Here is a 19,648-nt window from a genome sequence, read left to right as displayed (position 1 = left end):
GTAGCCCCCTTCAGATACTGAAAGGCCACAATATGGTCTCCTCTGAGCCTTCTCTTCCCCAGACTGAACAACACCCACTGTCTCAGCCTACCCTCACAGGAAAGGTGCTCCAGCACACTCACTGCAGTGTTTTTCTGCACGTGGCCTCTTCCTGCAGATCTGCTGTTTAATGTTCTCCCAGAGGAAAAGTGATAGATGTAAAACTCCATCAGCAGGATGAAGTTTTTCTTTCAGCTATTCTGAACAGTCAGCAACATATGAGTGGCTTTGAATTAACTTTCTATGTGTGGGTTCCTGGTAACAAAACTATCCACAATGTTTTCTGTTTTTCCTGGTGTTTTTCACCCCTTGCTTCGCCTATGTATGTGTGCTTTCATACATGCACAGTTTGCTGCAATGACTTTTTAAGAATACAGGAGCAGATTGCCTACTTTCAGGTTATAGGAGGGTCACAATACCTGCTGCAGCAGAGGGATGTTCAGATCCTGATCCAATCAGATCCTGGGCTGCATCAGGAGAAGTGTGGCCAGCAGGTCGAGGGAGGTGATCCTCCCCCTCTACTCAGCTCTGGTGAGACCTCACCTGCAGTACTGCCTCCAGTTCTGGAGCCCCTATTATAAGAGGGATATGGAGGTGCTGGAAGGTGTCCAGAGAAGGGCCAGGAGGATGATCAGAGGGCTGGAGCACCTCTCCTATGAGGACAGACTGAAGGAGTTGGGGCTGTTCAGTCTGGAGAAGAGAAGGCTCCCAGGTGACCTCATTGTGGCCTTCCAGTATCTGAAGGGGGCCTACAGGGAGGCTGGGGAAGGACTTCTCAGGATCTCAGGGAGTGACAGGACTAGGGGGAATGGAATGAAGCTGGAGGTTGGGAGATTCAGGCTGGATGTGAGGAGGAAGTTCTTCCCCATGAGAGTGGGGAAGCCCTGGAATGGGTTGTCCAGGGAGGTGGTTGAGGCCCCATCCCTGGAGGTGTTTAAGGCCAGGCTGGATGAGGCTCTGTCCAGCGTGATGTAGTGTGGGGTGTCCCTGCCCATGGCAGGGGGGTTGGAACTAGATGATCCTTGTGGTCCCTTCCAACCCTGACTGATACTATGATTCTATGATACTATGGCTAAACACTCACTTCCTCCTTGGTTAAGAGCATGAATTCAGCCCCATGGGGACTGATGCCATGGGTTAGCTGTTTGGGTGGGTTGGATTGGTTGATGGGTTGGACATGATGATCTTCAAGGTCTCTTCCAACCTGGTTGGTTTATTCTATTCCAATAAAGGTTTATTCCATGGCTTTAGAGAGCTGATTCAGGGATGGCTTCATTTTCTGCCTGCAGTGGACAGAACTAGTGGGTATTTTGATGTGAGCAGTATGACAGAGTAATGAATGAATGAAACTGTTTCGTCTGCTTGAAAAGCTGCCTTTCATCTGTGGGAGGAGGTGAACAGCTAGGAGGAAATATCTTTCAAGTCTTTTCTCAGTGCAGAAATAAATCTTGTGTGGGTGAAAGCAGGGAAACAGCCACCTACCTGGAAATCTAAGACTATAAATGAGATGTCACAGAAAAAAAGCAGCGGCCTCCACTCACAAGCTAATCCAGTGATGGGGGGTGGGGGAAAGGAGTGGGGGAGAGAGAAGAAAAGCCAGCAATACCTGTAGAAAAGGGTTTTTTATGGTATCCTTAATCATCATCCTAAGAGTGTTGAAATGAAAAAGCAAATCTCTAGGAACATATTGCTGTTGTGTATAGGCATGTTGTTCATCTGGGTTGCTTCTGTGTTATTAGCTGGGACGGATGCAAGCTCACACCAGTACTCAGGGTTGCGAGGTAGCATGTGTGTACCACAGCTGGAGTGAGGAGGGAGGCTGGTTGTAGCTCTTCTGAGCAGCTGGAGCCTGCTGGGCTGATGGCAGAAGAAAAGAGCTCTGTGCTGCTTAATGAATTAATCTTTAGTGTCAAAACAACTACAGGTACTCACTTGCCAATCTGAACCCCCAGCCTCAAGTGGAACATTGCAATAAACCATGACCTGCCTGTGGATATATCTGCATTTGTCTACCTCCTTTTTCCTAATCCTTAAAGAGGAGCTATTGCATTTGCCCTGGGAGTTAACAAATTGAAGGTTTTGTAGATCAGGTGAGAGCATTTTCCTCACATAAAGACATCTTGCAGAACATCATACAAGTGATTCTCCTTCAGCAGGAGTAGGGAGGTGATTGTTTCCTTGTACTCAGTTCTGATGAGGCCAAGCCTCAGGTATTGTGTCTAGTTTTGGGCACTTCAATACAAGAGAGATGTGGAGGTGCTGGAGCCAGTGCAGAAGAGGGGCAACGAAGCTGGGGAAGGGCCTGGAGAATAAGTCCTATGAAAAGCAACTGAAGGAGCTGAGGCTGTTTAGTTTGGAAAAGAGGAGGCTGAGGGGAGAGCTCATTGCTGTCTACAGCTACCTGAAAGGATGTTGTGGAGAGATTGGTGCTGGTCTCTTTTCACTGGTAATCAGTGATAGAACAAGGGGTGAATGGCCTCAAGTCATTAGGAGGTTTAGGCTGGACATCAGGGAAAAAAAAATCTAGGGAAAGAGTGGTCAGACATTGGAATTCTGTGATGCTGTGAATGGGCTGTCACCAATCCTGCATGTGTTTAAAGGTCACTTGGATGTGGTGTTTGGGGATATGGTTTATGGGTGAACCTTGCAGAGTAGGGTTATTGGCTGGACTTGATGATCCTGAAGGTCTTTTTGAACCTGGATGATTCTGTGATTCACCTTAGCTAATGGACTCTGCTTTAATTTTCTGTTGTGGGCTGAACTGTCTGAGGCAGCCCACAGGGTCTGACACTGGAATGCCAAAATGCCTACAAATGTTTCTAAAAAGGAAGTGCAGCAGAGGAGGGGGCAGAGGCATCAACTTTCATGTCAGGCAGTTGCACTGGGGGAAATTTTTCTGTTGTTTTGAGCAGGTGGAGTGAGGGACAGGTGTGGGTTAGGCATTTTGTAATTATCCTTTTTTCACTTTGCAAACAGCAGGCAGGTTGGTAATATGTTCATTTCAGACACATTATATGCCAGAATTGCAGAAAGTCACTTGTATCCACAGTAAATAACAAACCTCAGCAGCAGCCCCTGGTTCCCATTGCTTAGTTCTTATGGTTATTGACTGCAACCAGTAGTTCCTAGAAAAGAAATTCATAGTATCATAGTATCTGTCAGGGTTGGAAGGGACCACAAGGATCATCTAGTTCCAACCCCCCTGCCATGGGCAGGGACACCCCACACTAGATCAGGCTGGCCAGAGCCTCATCCAGCCTGGGCTTAAACATCTCCAGGGACAGGGCCTCAACCACCTCCCTGGACAACCCATTCCAGGGCTTCACCACTCTCATGGGGAAGAACCTCCTCCTCACATCCAGCCTGAATCTCCCCACCTCCAGCTTCATTCCATTCCCCCTAGTCCTATCACTACCTGAGATCCTGAGCAGTCCCTCCCCAGCCTTCCTGTAGGCCCCCTTCAGATACTGGAAGGCCACAATTAGGTCACCTGGGAGCCTTCTCTTCTCCAGACTGAACAGCCCCAGCTCCTTCAGTCTGTCCTCATAGGAGAGGTGCTCCAGCCCTCTGATCATGCTCATGGCCCTTCTCTGGACACCTTCCAGCACCTCCACATCCCTCTTGTAATAGGGGCTGCAGAACTGGACACAGTACTCCATGTGGGGTCTCACCAGAGCTGAGTAGAGGGGGAGGATTACCTCCCTGGCCCTGCTGGCCACACTTCTCCTGATGCAGCCCAGGATCTGATTGGCTTTGCAGGCTGCAAGTGCACACTGAGAGCTCCTGTTGAGCTTCTCTTCCACCAGCACCCGCAAGTCTCTCTCCTCAGGGCTGCTTTCCAGCCACTCACTGCCCAGCCTGGATTTGTGCCTGGGATTGCCTCGACCCAGATGCAGGACCCTGCACTTGCTCTTGTTGAACCTCATGAGGTTGGCTTGTGCCCACCTCTCCAGCCTGTCAAGGTCCCTCTGGATGGCCTCCCTTCCCTCCAGCGTGTCTGCTGCACCACACAGCTTGGTGTCATCAGCAAACTTGCTGAGGGTGCACTCAATGCCACTGTCCATGGCACCCACAAAGACTTTAAAATTGTTTACTTCAGCTGGAAACTTTTGCTGAAACAAATAGAAGTTAATATAATCTCAACAAGTATGATATAGGGAGGAGTAAAGCAACCAAAGAGTGTATGTACCAACATTGATGTGAAAAATAGCTGAATAGTCCTGCTTCAAAAGACTTCAGCTGGTCTGTCGTGGGGCTTTGGTGATGCTGCTTTTTGTTGTTGTTTGTCTGGAGGAAACTGTTATCACAATGAATTTTGAATTCACTCACTGCTCTGTTTTGTTCTTTTAAGATGAACTTAGGATTTTGTAATCAGTGACCTCAGCACAGGAGGTGGAGCTCTGCTTGTTGAATGGAGAATAGCAGCACAGTGTGACCTACATTTTCCATTCAGCTGGATGGGATTTGGGGTCTCGCGAGATACCAGCAGAATGTTAATTGTGAGACAAACCAAACTAGCTGGCACCTATCTGAAGGACTTGCTTTTGGCTAAGGGCATGTCAGAGATTAGTCCAGTCAAGTACTGAAGTGTCCAACAAGGTTGATGCAAGTACCTCCTCAAATGTGACCAAAATCCACCACCTCGTGTGCAGGTGTCAGCAGGCTCCTGTTTGCACAGTACAGTATATTTTTACTAGCACCATTACACCATGATCTAAACCTCAGGACCATTATTAAATATAGGACCTAATAATGTAAAAAGAGGAACATCTCATCCAAATTAGATGCATTATTTCCTGATGGATGAGAAGCTGGACATGAGCAGACAGTGTAAGCTTGCAGCCCAGAAGGCCAATCACATCCTAGGCTGCATCAAAAAATGCACTGCCAGCAGATCCAGACTGGGGAATTCTACCACTGAGCTCTGGTGATACCTCACCTGGAGTACTGCATCCAGCTCTGGAGCCCTCAATACCACCAATATAGGAAGGACATGGACCTGATGGAGCAAGTCCAGAGGAGGGCTCCAAAAATGATCAGGGGGTTGGAGCAGCTCTGCCACAAAGACAGGCTGAGGGATCTGGGCTTGTTCAGCCTGGAGAAGAGGAGGCTCCAGGGAGACCTAAGAGCAGCCTTCCAGTACCTGAAGGGGGCCTACAAGAAGAATGGAGAGAGACTGTTTACAAAGGCCTGCAGTGACAGGATGAGGAGCAATGGCTTCAAACTAGAGAACAGGAGATTTAGACTGGATGTTAGGAACAAGTTCTTTACTGTGAGGGTAGTAGAACACTGGAACAGGTTGCCCAGGGGGGTGGTTAGGTGCCCTTCCCTGGAGATATTCAAAGATGATCTTGAAGGTCTCTTCCAACCTGGTCTGGTCTATTCTATTCTATTCTATTCTATTCTATTCTACTCTACTCTACTCTACTCTACTCTACTCTACTCTACTCTACTCTACTCTACTCTACTCTATTCTATTTTCTTCTAGCAAAGTGCTTGGTGTGCTGGTTCAACTCCAGGTGTTTCACGACAGCTGAATGCCAAGCTGGTCTGTTAGGTCACTTTGTTCTTGTAGCCTTTGAAATGTATTTGGTGCCTGGGCAGATTTTCTTGGCAGCAGCTTTATAAAATGATATCTCATTGTATATAACCTAATGAGGTATTAAACATCAGAACACCTCCTACCATTCAAGCCCTGAAATCCATCACTGAGATAGAAACCTGTCTTAGTTTAGAGTGAGACAGATGCTGGTTTACCTCTTCCAAAAGGGGGGTGGGGGGTGGGGAAGTTCACACAAAGGATTGGATAGGATTGGAAAGTTTAAATAGAAATGCTATTCATAGCTATGTACAACAGTACAAAGCATATAAAATACATAAAATCCAAAGCTTAACACAGAAGCTCATTAAGACAAAGCTTCACACAAACCTCCCTTTAAACCAGGCTAACCAACCCATGCCTTTGTGCCCTGCCCCTACCAAGCTTCTCTACCCTCCATACCAACACCATTGTGACACAGCAAAAATTCAGCTTGGCAGTTCCAGGCCCCAGTTAGGCAGCTCCAGGCCTAATTGGCAGCATTGCCAGGGCTGACACCAGGCCTCCCCCACAAGAGATAACAGCCTGTGTGTTCTCCTGGGAGGAGAGAGGGTGGGAAAAGGAAGAAAAACTGACTCTGCAGTCAGTTTTATAGGGATGCAGGACTTAGGGGAATGAAATACACTTCCCAGTCCACCTCCTGGACCTCTCTAGCCTCTGGAGGTCTTCAACTTTATGGTTTCCTAAAGGCACCCCAGCCTCAAATGACCACAAAATCAGAGCAGCTCCAATATTTGAGTGATTTTCTTAAGTAACACTAGTTGTGAGATCGGAAGTGATTTTTGGAAGGAGTAGCTTTTGTCTTTGTCTTCTTCTTCTAAACAGGCTTGCAAGCAGCTAGCAGTGACATTAAGGAGACTGATTAGCTAAACTGAATATTAATGAGCTCTTTGTATGATAAAATTGCACCTTCTGTGGTGCTGCAACATTTTAATCATCCTTGGAGCATTTCAAGTTAGAGAGGTTTTGGCCAGCTGATTTAAATTGTTTGATATCTGTGCCTCCCCCCTGTTTCTGAATATGTGCTTCCTTTTCCCCTCAGTCTGTCAAGAAAATGTCAAGCTTTCAGACTGGAAGAAGCTTATCACATATCAGTGTTTGTTCTCCAGTTGCTCAAAGGTTTGGCACTACAGGGGGGGAGCGATTAAACTGCTCAGAGGTGCTTTGCAGCTAGCTGCTCCTTTATCAGTGCTCTCTGCGTTTCACAACATTTTATCCACAGCTGGTGTTTATTTACAAGAAATACTTGTAAACAACTGGGAGTATTGTGCATACAGATGCCAGCCTGCAGCATGTGGCATTTGGCACTGTAAGGAAACTTCCAGTTTCTGATGATTATGGGACTTGAGCATCACAGTATCACAGTATAACTAAGGTTGGAAGAGACCTCGAGGATCATCGAGCCCAACCTATCACCACAGACCTCATGACTAGACCATGGCACCAAGTGCCACGTTCAATCTCCTCTTGAACACCTCCAGGGACGGTGACTCCACCACCTCCCTGGGCAGCACATTCCAATGACGAACGACTCGCTCGGGGAAGAACTTCCTCCTCACCTCGAGTCTAAACCTCCCCTGGTGCAGCTTGAGACTGTGTCCCCTTGTTCTGGTGCTGGTTGCCTGGGAGAAGAGACCAACCCCTTCCTGGCTACAACCACCTTTCAGGTAGTTGTAGAGGGCAATGAGGTCACCCCTGAGCCTCCTCTTCTCCAGGCTAAACAATCCCAGCTCCCTCAGCCTCTCCTCACAGGGCTGTGCTCAAGGCCTCTCCCCAGCCTTGTTGCCCTTCTCTGGACACGTTCAAGTGTTTCGATGTCCTTCTTAAACTGAGGGGCCCAGAACTGGACACAGGACTCAAGGTGCAGCCTAACCAATGCAGAGTACAGGGGCACAATGACTTCCCTGCTCCTGCTGGCCACACTATTCCTAATGCAGGCCAGGATGCCATTGGCCCTCTTGGCCACCTGGGCACACTGCTGGCTCATATTCAGGCAGCTGTCAATCAGCACCCCCAGGTCCCTCTCTGTCTGGGAGCTCTCCAGCCACTCCGACCCCAGCCTGTAGCTCTGCATGTAGCTCTGCATCTCCCCTGGGAAGAGAGACTGAGAGTCCTGGGGCTGTTTAGTCTTGAGAAGAGAAGACTGAGAGGGGATCTGACCAACATGTATAAATATTTGAGGGGTGAGTGTCAGCTGGAGGGGGCCAAGCTCTTTTTGGAGGTGCACAGTAATGAGACAAGGAACAATGGATATAAACTTGAACATAGAAGGTTTCACCTCAACATGAGGAGAAACTTTACACTGAGGGTGACAGAGCACTAGAACAGGCTGCCCAGAGAGGTTGTGGAGTGACTTCCAAAACTCACCTGGATGCATTCAGGTGAGGACTACCCTAGGCAATCCTGCTTTTGGCAGGGGGGTTGGACTCGATCTCTGGAGGTCCCTTCCAACCTCTAACATTCTGTGACGCTGTGAAGCAGTTAATTATAGTGGATGCACATTTTCTTAGACTTTTTTCTCCTAATCAGAGGCTGGAATACACATTTCCATGTCACAGTATCATGTTTCTCTTAGAAAATTAGAAGACTGTTTTACCCTTGAGCAAGGCTGACACAGAACTGATCTTTCAGCAAGAGCAGGCAGGTTGGGGCAGAGTCTCCTGCAAGCTTCCCTTCAGTTTTTTGTTTTGTTTCAACAACTTTTCACAAGTCTTTTGTGGTTATGTGAAATTTTACTGTAAGGAAAACACTAGAGATCAAGAAGTCAAGTATGTCTTGAACTTCTCACCAGGATTATGCTGTGTCTTCAAGCTGTTTGACCTTCTGGAGAGGCAACAGTTGTTTTTCAAGACATTGGGTGCCTAATGTGTGAAACTGTTTGCTTGTCCAGTAATGGAAATGTGGAGAGAAGTGGTTAGTGGAAGTGCTTGTGGAAGAGGGCATCCTTGCATCAAAGATATGGTTCTGGCTTGCATAGGTTTTCTTCCTGAGCCCAGGACTGTCAAAGTCTTACTGAGCACCATGTCAAGTGATGCAAAATTAGTGGTTTGTGACAAGGTTCTCATGTGGAAAGTGGAAAATATGTTTGAACTTGGATGTTCTGAGATGGATGATACTAACTACAGTATCTTGTATAATGCAAACTGCTGATTGGGGTTTTTAAATGGGGGTGGTGGAGGAATAGCTGTTGCTTTAGCTTCATCACTGACAGAAGGGAGATGAGCAGTTATGGTTCAAGTCTCAGGGGACCCTTGTCTATCTGAAGCTTGTACTGAGTTTTAGTGCTGCATGCCTGCAGCTCTTGGGGTAAATCTGCTTTCTACTTGGCAAGTAGGCTGGGGAAGGACTTCTCAGGATCTCAGGTAGTGATAGGACTAGGGGGAATGGAATGAAGCTGGAGGTGGGGAGATTCAGGCTGGAGGTGAGGAGGAGGTTCTTCCCCATGAGAGTGGTGAAGCCCTGGAATGGGTTGTCCAGGGAGGTGGTTGAGGCCCCATCCCTGGAGGTGTTTAAGCCCAGGCTGGATGAGGCTCTGGCCAGGCTGCTCTAGTGTGGGGTGTCCCTGCCCATGGCAGGGGGGTTGGAACTAGATGATCCTTGTGGTCCCTTCCAACCCTGACTGATACTATGATACTATGATACTATGATAAGTAGGACAGATGAGAGTGTTTGTGGGGTTTTGGGGGTAAGGGGGGTGGTTTATGTTGTTCTGCAGTGCTAAAGGGGTGTATTTAGTATACACCCCTTTGCTGTGATAAAAGCAAGCTTGACTTGCATGTTAGAATATAAGGAAAAGCCTTTCCTTTGTATTTCTGTCACAGCATTTCAAAGATACACCCCTGAAACAGAACAATAGCAGTTGCATATTTTGCTGTGCCTTTAGCAGCAACAGCTTTGTAGATTTATAGCAGGTATTTTGTTTGTGCATGACTCAGAACTTGACAGAATGCCTTAGCCAACAGATTGATTATTCACAAGAGCAGAGATGCTGGCAGGTAGAAAAACCAGCTGGGGATCTCACATTTCAACTCAGAGGCGTGTTATCAGCCCTGACCATCAAATAGTCCCTTCAAAGAAAAGAAAGAGATGCCTTAGGTTAAAAATGCTTCATGACACCATTGGATCTTACATAGATCTGTGAAAAAATGTTGCTTGTGCCATGAGTAGGTGTATGGAAATCATCAGGAATGCATTTGTGTGTATGTGTGTAAGAAAGTTGGGCATTTTAATTCAGTTGATACTTGCAATGTTTCTGGGCTATGGTTCCATACGTCCTGAGTCACATGTGAGGTGTGCAGATGGAGGCTTTGCTAACTTGGATGTGTCTTTTTCTTTTGTCTTTTTTCCCTTTTTTTTTCTTTATTCCCTCTCTTCCCCCTTCTTCTCCCCTCTTCTCCCCTCTTCTCCCTTCTTCTCCCTTCTTCTCCCCTCTTCTCCCCTCTTCTCCCCTCTTCTCCCTTCTTCTCCCCTCTTCTCCCCTCTTCTCCCCTCTTCTCCCCTCTTCTCCCCTCTTCTCCCCTCTTCTCCCCTCTTCTCCCCTCTTCTCCCCTCTTCTCCCCTCTTCTCCCTTCTTCTCCCTTCTTCTCCCCTCTTCTCCCCTCTTCTCCCCTCTTCTCCCCTCTTCTCCCCTCTTCTCCCCTCTTCTCCCCTCTTCTCCCCTCTTCTCCCCTCTTCTCCCTTCTTCTCCCCTCTTCTCCCCTCTTCTCCCCTCTTCTCCCTTCTTCTCCCCTCTTCTCCCCTCTTCTCCCTTCTTCTCCCCTCTTCTCCCCTCTTCTCCCTTCTTCTCCCCTCTTCTCCCCTCTTCTCCCTTCTTCTCCCCTCTTCTCCCCTCTTCTCCCTTCTTCTCCCTTCTTCTCCCCTCTTCTCCCCTCTTCTCCCCTCTTCTCCCCTCTTCTCCCTTCTTCTCCCCTCTTCTCCCCTCTTCTCCCCTCTTCTCCCCTCTTCTCCCTTCTTCTCCCTTCTTCTCCCCTCTTCTCCCCTCTTCTCCCCTCTTCTCCCTTCTTCTCCCCACTTTTTTCTTTTTCTTTGCTTTGTTCATTTGTTTTGCCTTAGGGTAATAAATGCAGGGAAGAGCACGCACAATGAAGATCAAGCCAGCTGTGAGGTCCTCTTTGTCAAGAAGAAAGCTGGAGGTGCTAATTCTACACCAAATAAGAACTCTTCCACAAAACGGAGGTCGTCATTGCCCAATGGAGAAGGTCTGCAGCTGAAAGACAATTCGGTAAGCACACTTCTGTGTCTTGTCCGTGGGGAAGCACAAAGTAAATACAAAAGGATGTGGTAATGTGACACTAACAGATGTGTGCTGAATGTTCCCTATACTTTCAGGTACCTTTTGGTAATCATCTCTGCTTAAATGCAGAACATTTAGCTATGTTCTTCTTAGCTCTGGTACCTGAGTTTTTAAGTTTTATTATTATTTCTTGAATTGGAAAATGCTTCTTGCATCTAAAACTGACTCACAGAATGTCTCAGGTTGGAAAGGACCTTAGAGATCATCTACAACGTTTTAGTTTAATTATGGGGAGGGGAATACCCCTTGGATTTTCCTTTTTGAAGACACAGATATCTAATCCTGAGCAATTTACTGCTGCAGAACACTCTGAATTTAATGGCTGTGGCTGCCTTGTCCAGTGATGGTCACTCCCATCATTGCAGTATCACCATTTATGTAGTCACACCATTTTATTAAGCATTTGACAGTCCCCCTAGTCCTATCACTACCTGAGATCCTGAGAAGTCCTTCCCCAGCCTTCCTGTAGGCCCCCCTCAGATACTGGAAGGCCACAATTAGGTCACCTCGGAGCCTTCTCTTCTGGGACTGAACAGCCCCAACTCCTTCAGTCTGTCCTCATAGGAGAGGTGCTCCAGCCCTCTGATCATCCTTGTGGCCCTTCTCTGGACACCTTCCAGCACCTCCACATCCCTCTTGTAATAGGGGCTCCAGAACTGGAGGCAGTACTCCAGGTGGGGCCTCACCAGGGCTGAGTAGAGGGGGAGGATCACCTCCCTCGACCTGCTAGCCACACTTCTCCTGATGCAGCCCAGGATCTGATTGGCTTTGCGGGCTGCAAGTGCACACTGAGAGCTCCTGTTGAGCTTTCTGTCCACCAGCACCCCCAAGTCTCTCTCCTCAGGGCTGCCTTCCAGCCAGTCACTGCCCAGCCTGGATTTGTGCCTGGGATTGCCTCGACCCAGATGCAGGACCCTGCACTTGCTCTTGTTGAACCTCATGAGGTTGGCCTGTGCCCACCTCTCCAGCCTGTCCAGGTCCCTCTGGATGGCCTCCCTTCCCTCCAGCGTGTCTGCTGCACCACACAGCTTGGTGTCATCAGCAAACTTGCTAAGGGTGCACTCAGTGCCACTGTCCATGGCACTCACAAAGATGTTGAACAAGACAGGTCCCAGGACTGATCCCTGAGGGACTCTGCTTGTCACTGGCCTCCAGTGTTACCTGGGTAACACCTATCCTACCATGTCATTAGAGCACAGCTTGTGAATTTAAAGTAGGAAGGTGTTTTCTGCAGACAGGCAGTATATTTCTGGAGAAAGCTTTCTACTAGAGGGCAGTCTTACACTAGCAATTAGTAGGACTTTTCCCTTGGTACTTTTTTACTACTTTTTTTTTCTTTCCCCCTGTTTGAATAGATCTAAAAAGGAAAGTAAAGATGTACAAGTTTCTGTAACTTGTCATAGTTCTATGTTTTCATGTTGTTTATACTGTGAAGTATGAAATTGTGGTTTGCCCTCACATAGCATTGTTGGCATGTATCTTTTCAGGAGTGTATGGGTTTAGTGTTAAATGTGATGAGGGTGCAAGTTACTCTGTATCAACAGGATATAGAAGCACAGGCGTGAGACACTCCAGTGAGTGGTATCATTTCATCCCATCAAGTATTTAGTAAGAAAGCCTGAGGCAGAATGCTGTGAATTCCTCATAGGGAGATCCAAATGTAACACACAATCCAAAATTGTCTCTGAGTGGTGAAGCAGCTTGTAGAAATATTGAAGGAGGAAGAGACAAGGGAAGCAAGTTTATTGAGTATTTTTTTCTGGGGAGAAGACAGATTTCTTCTGTTCTTCTTTAGGTTTTAAAGCATGGAGCACAAGGGAAATAGGAACTGAAACTTAAACTGCATCTTGATTTAATGGAGTCCAGTTCATTGTCCCCAGATGTTTCTTTTTTCCCCCCATAGAATCTTTGAGAAAGCCACGTCCTATCTTTGTTTTACCCTCCTTTCTGGGGAGTTTGTGAGCCTTCAATGTCAGATACATGTGAGGTTGTGTGATTATTTTTTAATGCTGACCTATCTATGGAGCCCTGCATTTTATCAGGGCAGCATAAGGGAGCTGGAGATCCATGGGTTGTCCACATGGGCTGGGTGCCACTGTTGTGGTCTTTATGCTGCAGAGGGACTTTGCAAAGGTAGGAATGAGGAGATAGATGGTGGGCCAGAAATGAGGAGATGGGAAAGTGAATATTTATTTAGTCCTGACACACAGAAGAATCCAAAGAAACCTGTTAAATAGCATAAATGTAAGTCATCTTCTTTCAAGGGCTGGTGATAACTGAGCAGAGTAGTGAAAGGCAAGACTGCAAATTCAACCCTGAATTAATTCTCTCCCCTTCCCTTGACTCCACTGCCATTTGATTAATCATATTTGCCTTCTGTCCCCATTTTTAAATGCCTTTAACTAGAGGGTGCCTTGATGATGAATACTGAAGACCATCATTGAGTGAAGTGGGAAAACCGTGCCAGGATATTATCATTGTGACAATCAGGTTGCAGGACTTAATGTGATGCATTATTAACTGGAATTGTTATGTGAGGACACACAGTTATTACTCCTGCAGTTTTCCTTGCCACAAAGATTGGGTGGAGTATATATTTTGTATTGTCTACTACTGGTAGCTGTACATATCACCAGTAACATGAGGAAGCTTTCCTCTGGGGATGGGGTGGCAATTGCCCACCCATTTCAGATTGTATGAGAACTTCAGATGCACTCCAATGCATTTCCTGAGTGTAGTTTGTATTTGGCATGATAACAGTCAAGGTGGGTTGTGGTTTTCAGAACATATCTTTAGTGGCAATATTATTTAGAATAGGATAGGATAGGATAGGATAGGATAGGATAGGATAGGATAGGATAGGATAGGATAGGATAGGATAGGATAGGATAGGATAGGATAGGATAGGATAGGATAGACCAGGTTAGAAAAGACCTTCAAGATCAGCACGTCCAACCTATCATCCAACACCATCCAACACCACCCAACCAACTAAACCATGCAAGCAAGCACCCTGTCAAGTTAGCTTCATAAAACCAACAAACAAACAAATCTGAATGTTTGCAATGCAGGACCACTGTCTGGTTTACCTGAAAAATGTGTCCCTATTGATTGCTATATATAAAATGTTATTATTTTTTCTTCTCTATACCCAAGCTCCAATTATTTCTCATTTTCTTTTATGATTTCTCATCCATTGCTTGACCCAAACCTTTGCATGTCTTAATTATATTTTACAATTACAAAACCCAGGAGAAGTCTGAATCTTCCTGAAAGCTAGGTCAGCAGTTGAGGAGGCTGACTCTTATTAAATTTCCTAGTACATTCTGGAAATTAATTGTAAGGTCAGTGCAGTAAAGGATCTGTTTACTCTTCATGTATCTGGCAGATATTCATAATGTTGTTAAGTCTGAATCTATAAAAGGAAACCTAAAATAGCCACTGTGGTGACTGATCATGTTGCCACTTCAGGGCTCTGTCCAATTAAAAGAACAAATGGAGATGTTTGAAGGCTGATTTTGACAAAATACCACCAGAGCTTGTAGATAGTGTGGCCAAGAAGACCAATGGCATCCTGGCCTGTATTAGTTTTGGGCTTCCCCATTCAGGAGGGACAGGGATCTACCTGAGAGAGTCCAATGGAGGGCTACAAGGATGATGAAGGGACTGGAGCATTGCCTTATGAGGAAAGGCTGAGAGACCTGGGGCTGTTCAGTCTGGAGAGGAGAAGACTGAGAGGGGATCTAACAAATGCATATCGATATCTGAGGGCTGGGTGTCAGGAAGGAAGGGACAGCCTCTGCTCACTTATGCCCTGCGATAGGACAGGGAGCAACGAATGTGAACCAGAACAAGAGGACACAGTCTCAGGCTGCACCAGGGGAGGTTCAGGTTGGATGTTAGGAAGAAGTTCTATACAGAGAGAGTGATTGCCCATTGGAATGGGCTGCCTGGGGAGGTGGTGGAGTTGCCGTCATTGAAGGTGTTCAGGAGGAGACTTGATGGGGTGCTTGGTGCCATGGGTTAGCTGTTTGGGTGGGTTGGATTGGTTGATGGGTTGGACACGATGATCTTGAAGGTCTCTTCCAACCTGGTTTGGTTTATTCTAATAAAGGTTTATTCTAACTACAGCACAGAAAAGTTTCACCTCAACATGAGGAAGAACTTCTTTACAGTAAGGGTCACAGAGCACTGGAACAGCCTCCCCAGACAGGTTGTAGAGTCTCCTTCTCTGGAGACTTTCAAGACCCATCTGGATACATTCTTGTGTGACCTGCACTAGATTCTATGGTCTTGCTCTGGCAGGGGGGTTGGACTCGATTATCTCCAGAGGTCCCTTCCAACCCCTAACATCCTGTGTGATCCTTACTGGGGTAAGTAATCCAGTACTGCAGAACAATCCTCCCTTTTCTCAGCATTTCAGTAATGAGGTGAAGCATGCACAACAGACTGCTGAATTCCAACTCTTGGGTGAACTCTCCACTGTGTTGGATGACTATATTATTAATGCACCGGTTAAGGACATGTTGGAACCTTACTGCAGCAGCAATGCTATCAACTGGGGAAAAATAATAATAAAGAGACTTATTTAATTGGTATTATCAAGGCTTTAAAATGTGCATTTCAGCAAAGTAAGTTATAAGTAATGTTCATTCAGCAGTGAATTCTGCCCTTTGAACAGCAGGAACTTGCAGTGGTGGTCTATATACATTTTGCTAAGAGAGACATTTTCCATTGAGTTTTGGATTTTGTAGCTCAGGGCAACAGAGAAAGATGTCTTTTGGATCTGCAAATGACAATTCCTAGTGTTCTTCCTCGGTGATTGGCACCTTTGTGGTGCAGCTAGAAGAGCAGAAAGCGACAGGAGCTGCAGTTAGCAGCCCTGTCCATAAGATTGAACTAAGCAGTGCTTTGGGCATCAGGGGCTGGGATGCAGGTGATGCCCAGATTATGTGCTGGTCTGTTGTGTAAGAGAGCAGTGTTTGGGTGACTGAAACAAATCATGTTTGTCATCCTAAATCAGACCACTGCCGGCATGACAAGCACATACAATTTTCAAGGTCTTTGACTGTGGTGAGATACAGGTTATGCTTTGTTAGTGTGAGGTGTTTTGCAACAGTATTGCCTGATTCCTGTCCCTTGCAAAATCGTTTCTAAATCTGCATTAATCCATCCACATCTGACTTGCAAGGCTGCCCCTATGCCAGTGGCTGCTCCATGACCTCGCTCCTGGCTGTGTAACAGTAACCATTTCTTTTTCTTCCCTTTATTCCCCCTGCTTCTCCAGGACACAGATGGGATCAACCTGTACTACTGGTCCCTGTTTGATGGACATGCTGGGTCAGGGGCAGCTGTGGTTGCTTCCAAATTGCTGCAGCACCATATCCTGGAGCAGCTGCAGGAGATTGTGGACATCCTGAGAAACACAGCTGTCCTCCCACCCACCTGCCTGGGAGAGGAGCCTGACAACCCCTCTGCCAACACCAGGACGCTGACGCGGGCGGCTTCCCTGCGTGGTGGTGTGGGGGCCCCAGGCTCGCCCAGCACACCTCCAACACGCTTCTTCACCGAGAAGAAGATCCCACACGAGTGCCTGGTTATTGGGGCCATAGAAAGTGCTTTCAAGGAAATGGTATGTATAGCTCAGGGCTTGGAAGTACTTCTTGCATATGGGTCACTTGCATATGGGTCACTTGGCCTGGAGAAGATGAACAACAAAAATGCCACACATCAGTGACTTTTGTTTCCCCTACTTAAAACACCTTTGCATGTAGACAGAATTATGCAAAACAGCTTACCTGGTACATCCCTGTGAGGCAGGAACTCCATTTTAAGTCTCAGGCAGTGGCAAAGCCATGTTTGTTGAATAGAATAGAATAGAATAGAATAGAATAGAATAGAATAGAATAGAATAGAATAGAATAGAATAGAATCTCAGGATCTCAGGTAGTGACAGGACTAGGGGGAATGGAATGAAGCTGGAGGTGGGGAGATTCAGGCTAGATGTGAGGAGGAGGTTCTTCACCATGAGAGTGGTGAAACCCTGGAATGTGTTGTCAAGGGAGGTGGTCGAGGCCCCGTCCCTGGAGGTGTTTAAGAGCAGGCTGGATGAGGCTCTGTCCAGCCTGATCTAGTGTGGGGTGTCCCTGCCCATGGCAGGGGGGTTGGAACTAGATGATCCTTGTGGTCCCTTCCAACCCTGAATGAAACTATGAAACTAAGAATAGAATAGAATGGAATGGAATGGAATGGAATGGAATAGAATAGAATAGAATAGAATAGAATAGAATAGAATAGAATAGAATAGAATAGAATAGAATAGAATAGAATAGAATAGAATAAAATAGACCAGGTTGGAAGAGACCTTCAAGATCATCGCGTCCAACCTATCATCCAACACCACCTAATCAACTAACCCATGCAACCAAGCACCCTGTCAAGTCTCCTCCTGAACACTGCTGGAAGTTTGGTGCTCTTTTTGCCTTTTCTCCTCTTCCTTTTTATTTCTTCACAGTAGCAGATTTCTATTCCTTCACAGTAGCAGATTTCAGCACTTCTTGTTATCATAAGGCTGTGTATATGGACTTGTGCTTTACAAAGCATTGTAAAAGCTAAAGAACATTCTAAAAGAATAGCAGCATAGCCTCTTGGCATTCCTTGCACCACCAGCACACCTTGTTCATATCACCCAGAACTATACAAATGGGTCATATAAGGTTACATCAGGGACATGGATGAAGGGCAGCATCCTTGAGTGTTGTTTCCTGAAAGCCATCACTGAAAGGGAGCCTGTTGAATATCATTACATTTTTTCAGTAGACAAAGATACTTTTTTCTTCAAACCCTGAAGAAATCCTGAAAGATTTATCTAATCATGGTTTTGTTCCCTTTCCCTGGAAGCATTTAGCATACCATTACTTTTTTCCCCACCTGCCTTTTGAATTCTAGTTAAGGTCTCCCTGGTTTGGCCTCAAGTCCTTTTCAAAAGGCTTTTAAAAACTCTTTTTCCTTTATTTGGTGTCATTTCCTTTGGACAGTACTTTTCTGAGAGTTACATGGAGTGAAACACTGTGGAAAGGTGACACAGACCAAGTCATTGCCTAACTTACTTAAGCTGTCTCCTTTCTGAAGTAATTCTAGGTAGTGCTCTCTGGTTGTGCTGGGACTGGGATTAGCAGTGATCCCTCATGAAGTTTGCAGTTGACACCAAACTGGGTGTGAGTTGATTTGTTTGAAGGTAGGAAGGTTTTGCAGAGGGACAGGCTGCATTGATGGGCCAAGGTTTATCTAGGCCAAGTGCTGGGTTCAGCACTTGGGTCACAAAACCCCATGCAACACCACAGGCTTGGGGGAGAGTGGCTGGAAAGCTGCCTGGTAGATAAAAACTTGGAGGTTCTGATTGATAAAGAGCTGAACATGAGCTGAGCAGTGTGCTCAGGTAGCTAAGAAGGCCAACAGCATTCTGAACTCTGAAGAACAGGGGGGCCAGTAAGAGTAGGGAAGAGATTGTGCCCCTATACACAGCACTGGTGAGGCCACACCTCAAATACTGTGTTCAGTTTTGGCCCCTCATTACAAGGAGGACATTGAGGTACTGGAGTTTGTCCATAGAAGGGCAACAAAGCTAGTAAAGAGACTAGAGAACAAATCCTGTGGGGAGCATCTGAGGGAATGGAGATTGTTCAGTCTGGAGAAGAGGAGGCTGAGGGAGAGACCTCATTGCTCCCTACAACTACCTAAAAGGAGATTGTGGTGAGCTGGGTGTTGGTCTCTTCTCCCTAATATTAAGTGATAGAACAAGATGAAATGCCCTCAAGTTGCATCAGGGGATAGTTAGAGTGGGTATTAGGAAAAAAATTCATTATTGAAAGAGCGGTTGGTCACTGGAATAGGATGCCCAGGGAGAGATAGTGGAGTTACTGTTCTTGGAGGTGTTCAGCAAACATCTAGATAGGGTACTTTGGGACATGGTTTAATGGCCATGGTGGTGTTAGGTTGATGATTGGACACAATGATCTTAGAGGTCTTTTCCAACTGAAATGATTCTCTGTGATTTTATTCCACAGTGAACCTTGTTTGATTTTTTTGGATGGGAAAAAAATGGCACAGACCTAGTCTGTATAATTTATTGGGAAATGTAAGTTTGTATCATTATTTTCTTCCATATCAAGATGTCTTTTTGACTCAGAAGAAATCTAGACAGGTACTTTTGCAAGATTAGTGGATTTTAATTTGAACAGTCTTGCGAGAGCCACATATCATAGTATTATAGTATCATAGTATCATGTGGTACAGTTTTGCTTTTGAAAAGCTTTCTCCCATTAAATAACCAGTAGGAATGAGAAGGGTTGAGACACCATTACAGGCGTTTTGGTGCCTTTTTGATAGAGGTAAGGCAGATTAAGGAGCTAATTTTGTCTTTATGCCTTTTAATTTAATGTAAAACAACCCTGATACTGTGTCTGTAGGGAGTAAAGCTACTTTGTGTCACAGCAAGACTGAGATCCTGGAGGACTGGTACAGATGAAAAATTGCTTTTTTAGTTGTGGCACGTATGCTAACTCGTTGTGATGATGATGATGATCATGCAGTTTGAATGTAGCTGTTCTGTTTCAAGGTCCTAAATGTCTAAACCTTGCACCGGGTACAGCTGGCATTCATATTCTGTGCCACCATCACTCGCTGCTTCCATGTTGTCTCCTCCGCAGCGCCTGTGC

The 19,648-nt window shown here is 46.1% G+C and overlaps 1 protein-coding gene across 1 annotated transcript in view; it reads left to right on the top strand.

The window, feature by feature from the left end:
* The window catches only part of PPM1H (protein phosphatase, Mg2+/Mn2+ dependent 1H), a 183,192-nt gene that overhangs the window by 77,953 nt on the left and 85,591 nt on the right, over positions 1 to 19,648 (top strand). The window contains exons 2-3 of the mRNA XM_068170425.1: positions 10,691 to 10,859; positions 16,219 to 16,563. Coding sequence (XP_068026526.1) covers positions 10,691 to 10,859; positions 16,219 to 16,563 — 514 coding nt within the window. The remainder of the gene's footprint in view (positions 1 to 10,690; positions 10,860 to 16,218; positions 16,564 to 19,648) is intronic.

Source organism: Melanerpes formicivorus, unplaced genomic scaffold, assembly GCF_026170545.1.
Source record: "Melanerpes formicivorus ecotype bairdi unplaced genomic scaffold, bMelFor1.0.p_v2 SCAF_3, whole genome shotgun sequence".
NCBI lineage: Eukaryota > Metazoa > Chordata > Aves > Piciformes > Picidae > Melanerpes > Melanerpes formicivorus.
Note: the sequence above shows the minus strand (reverse complement) of the source record. Positions and strands in the feature narration are given on the sequence as shown.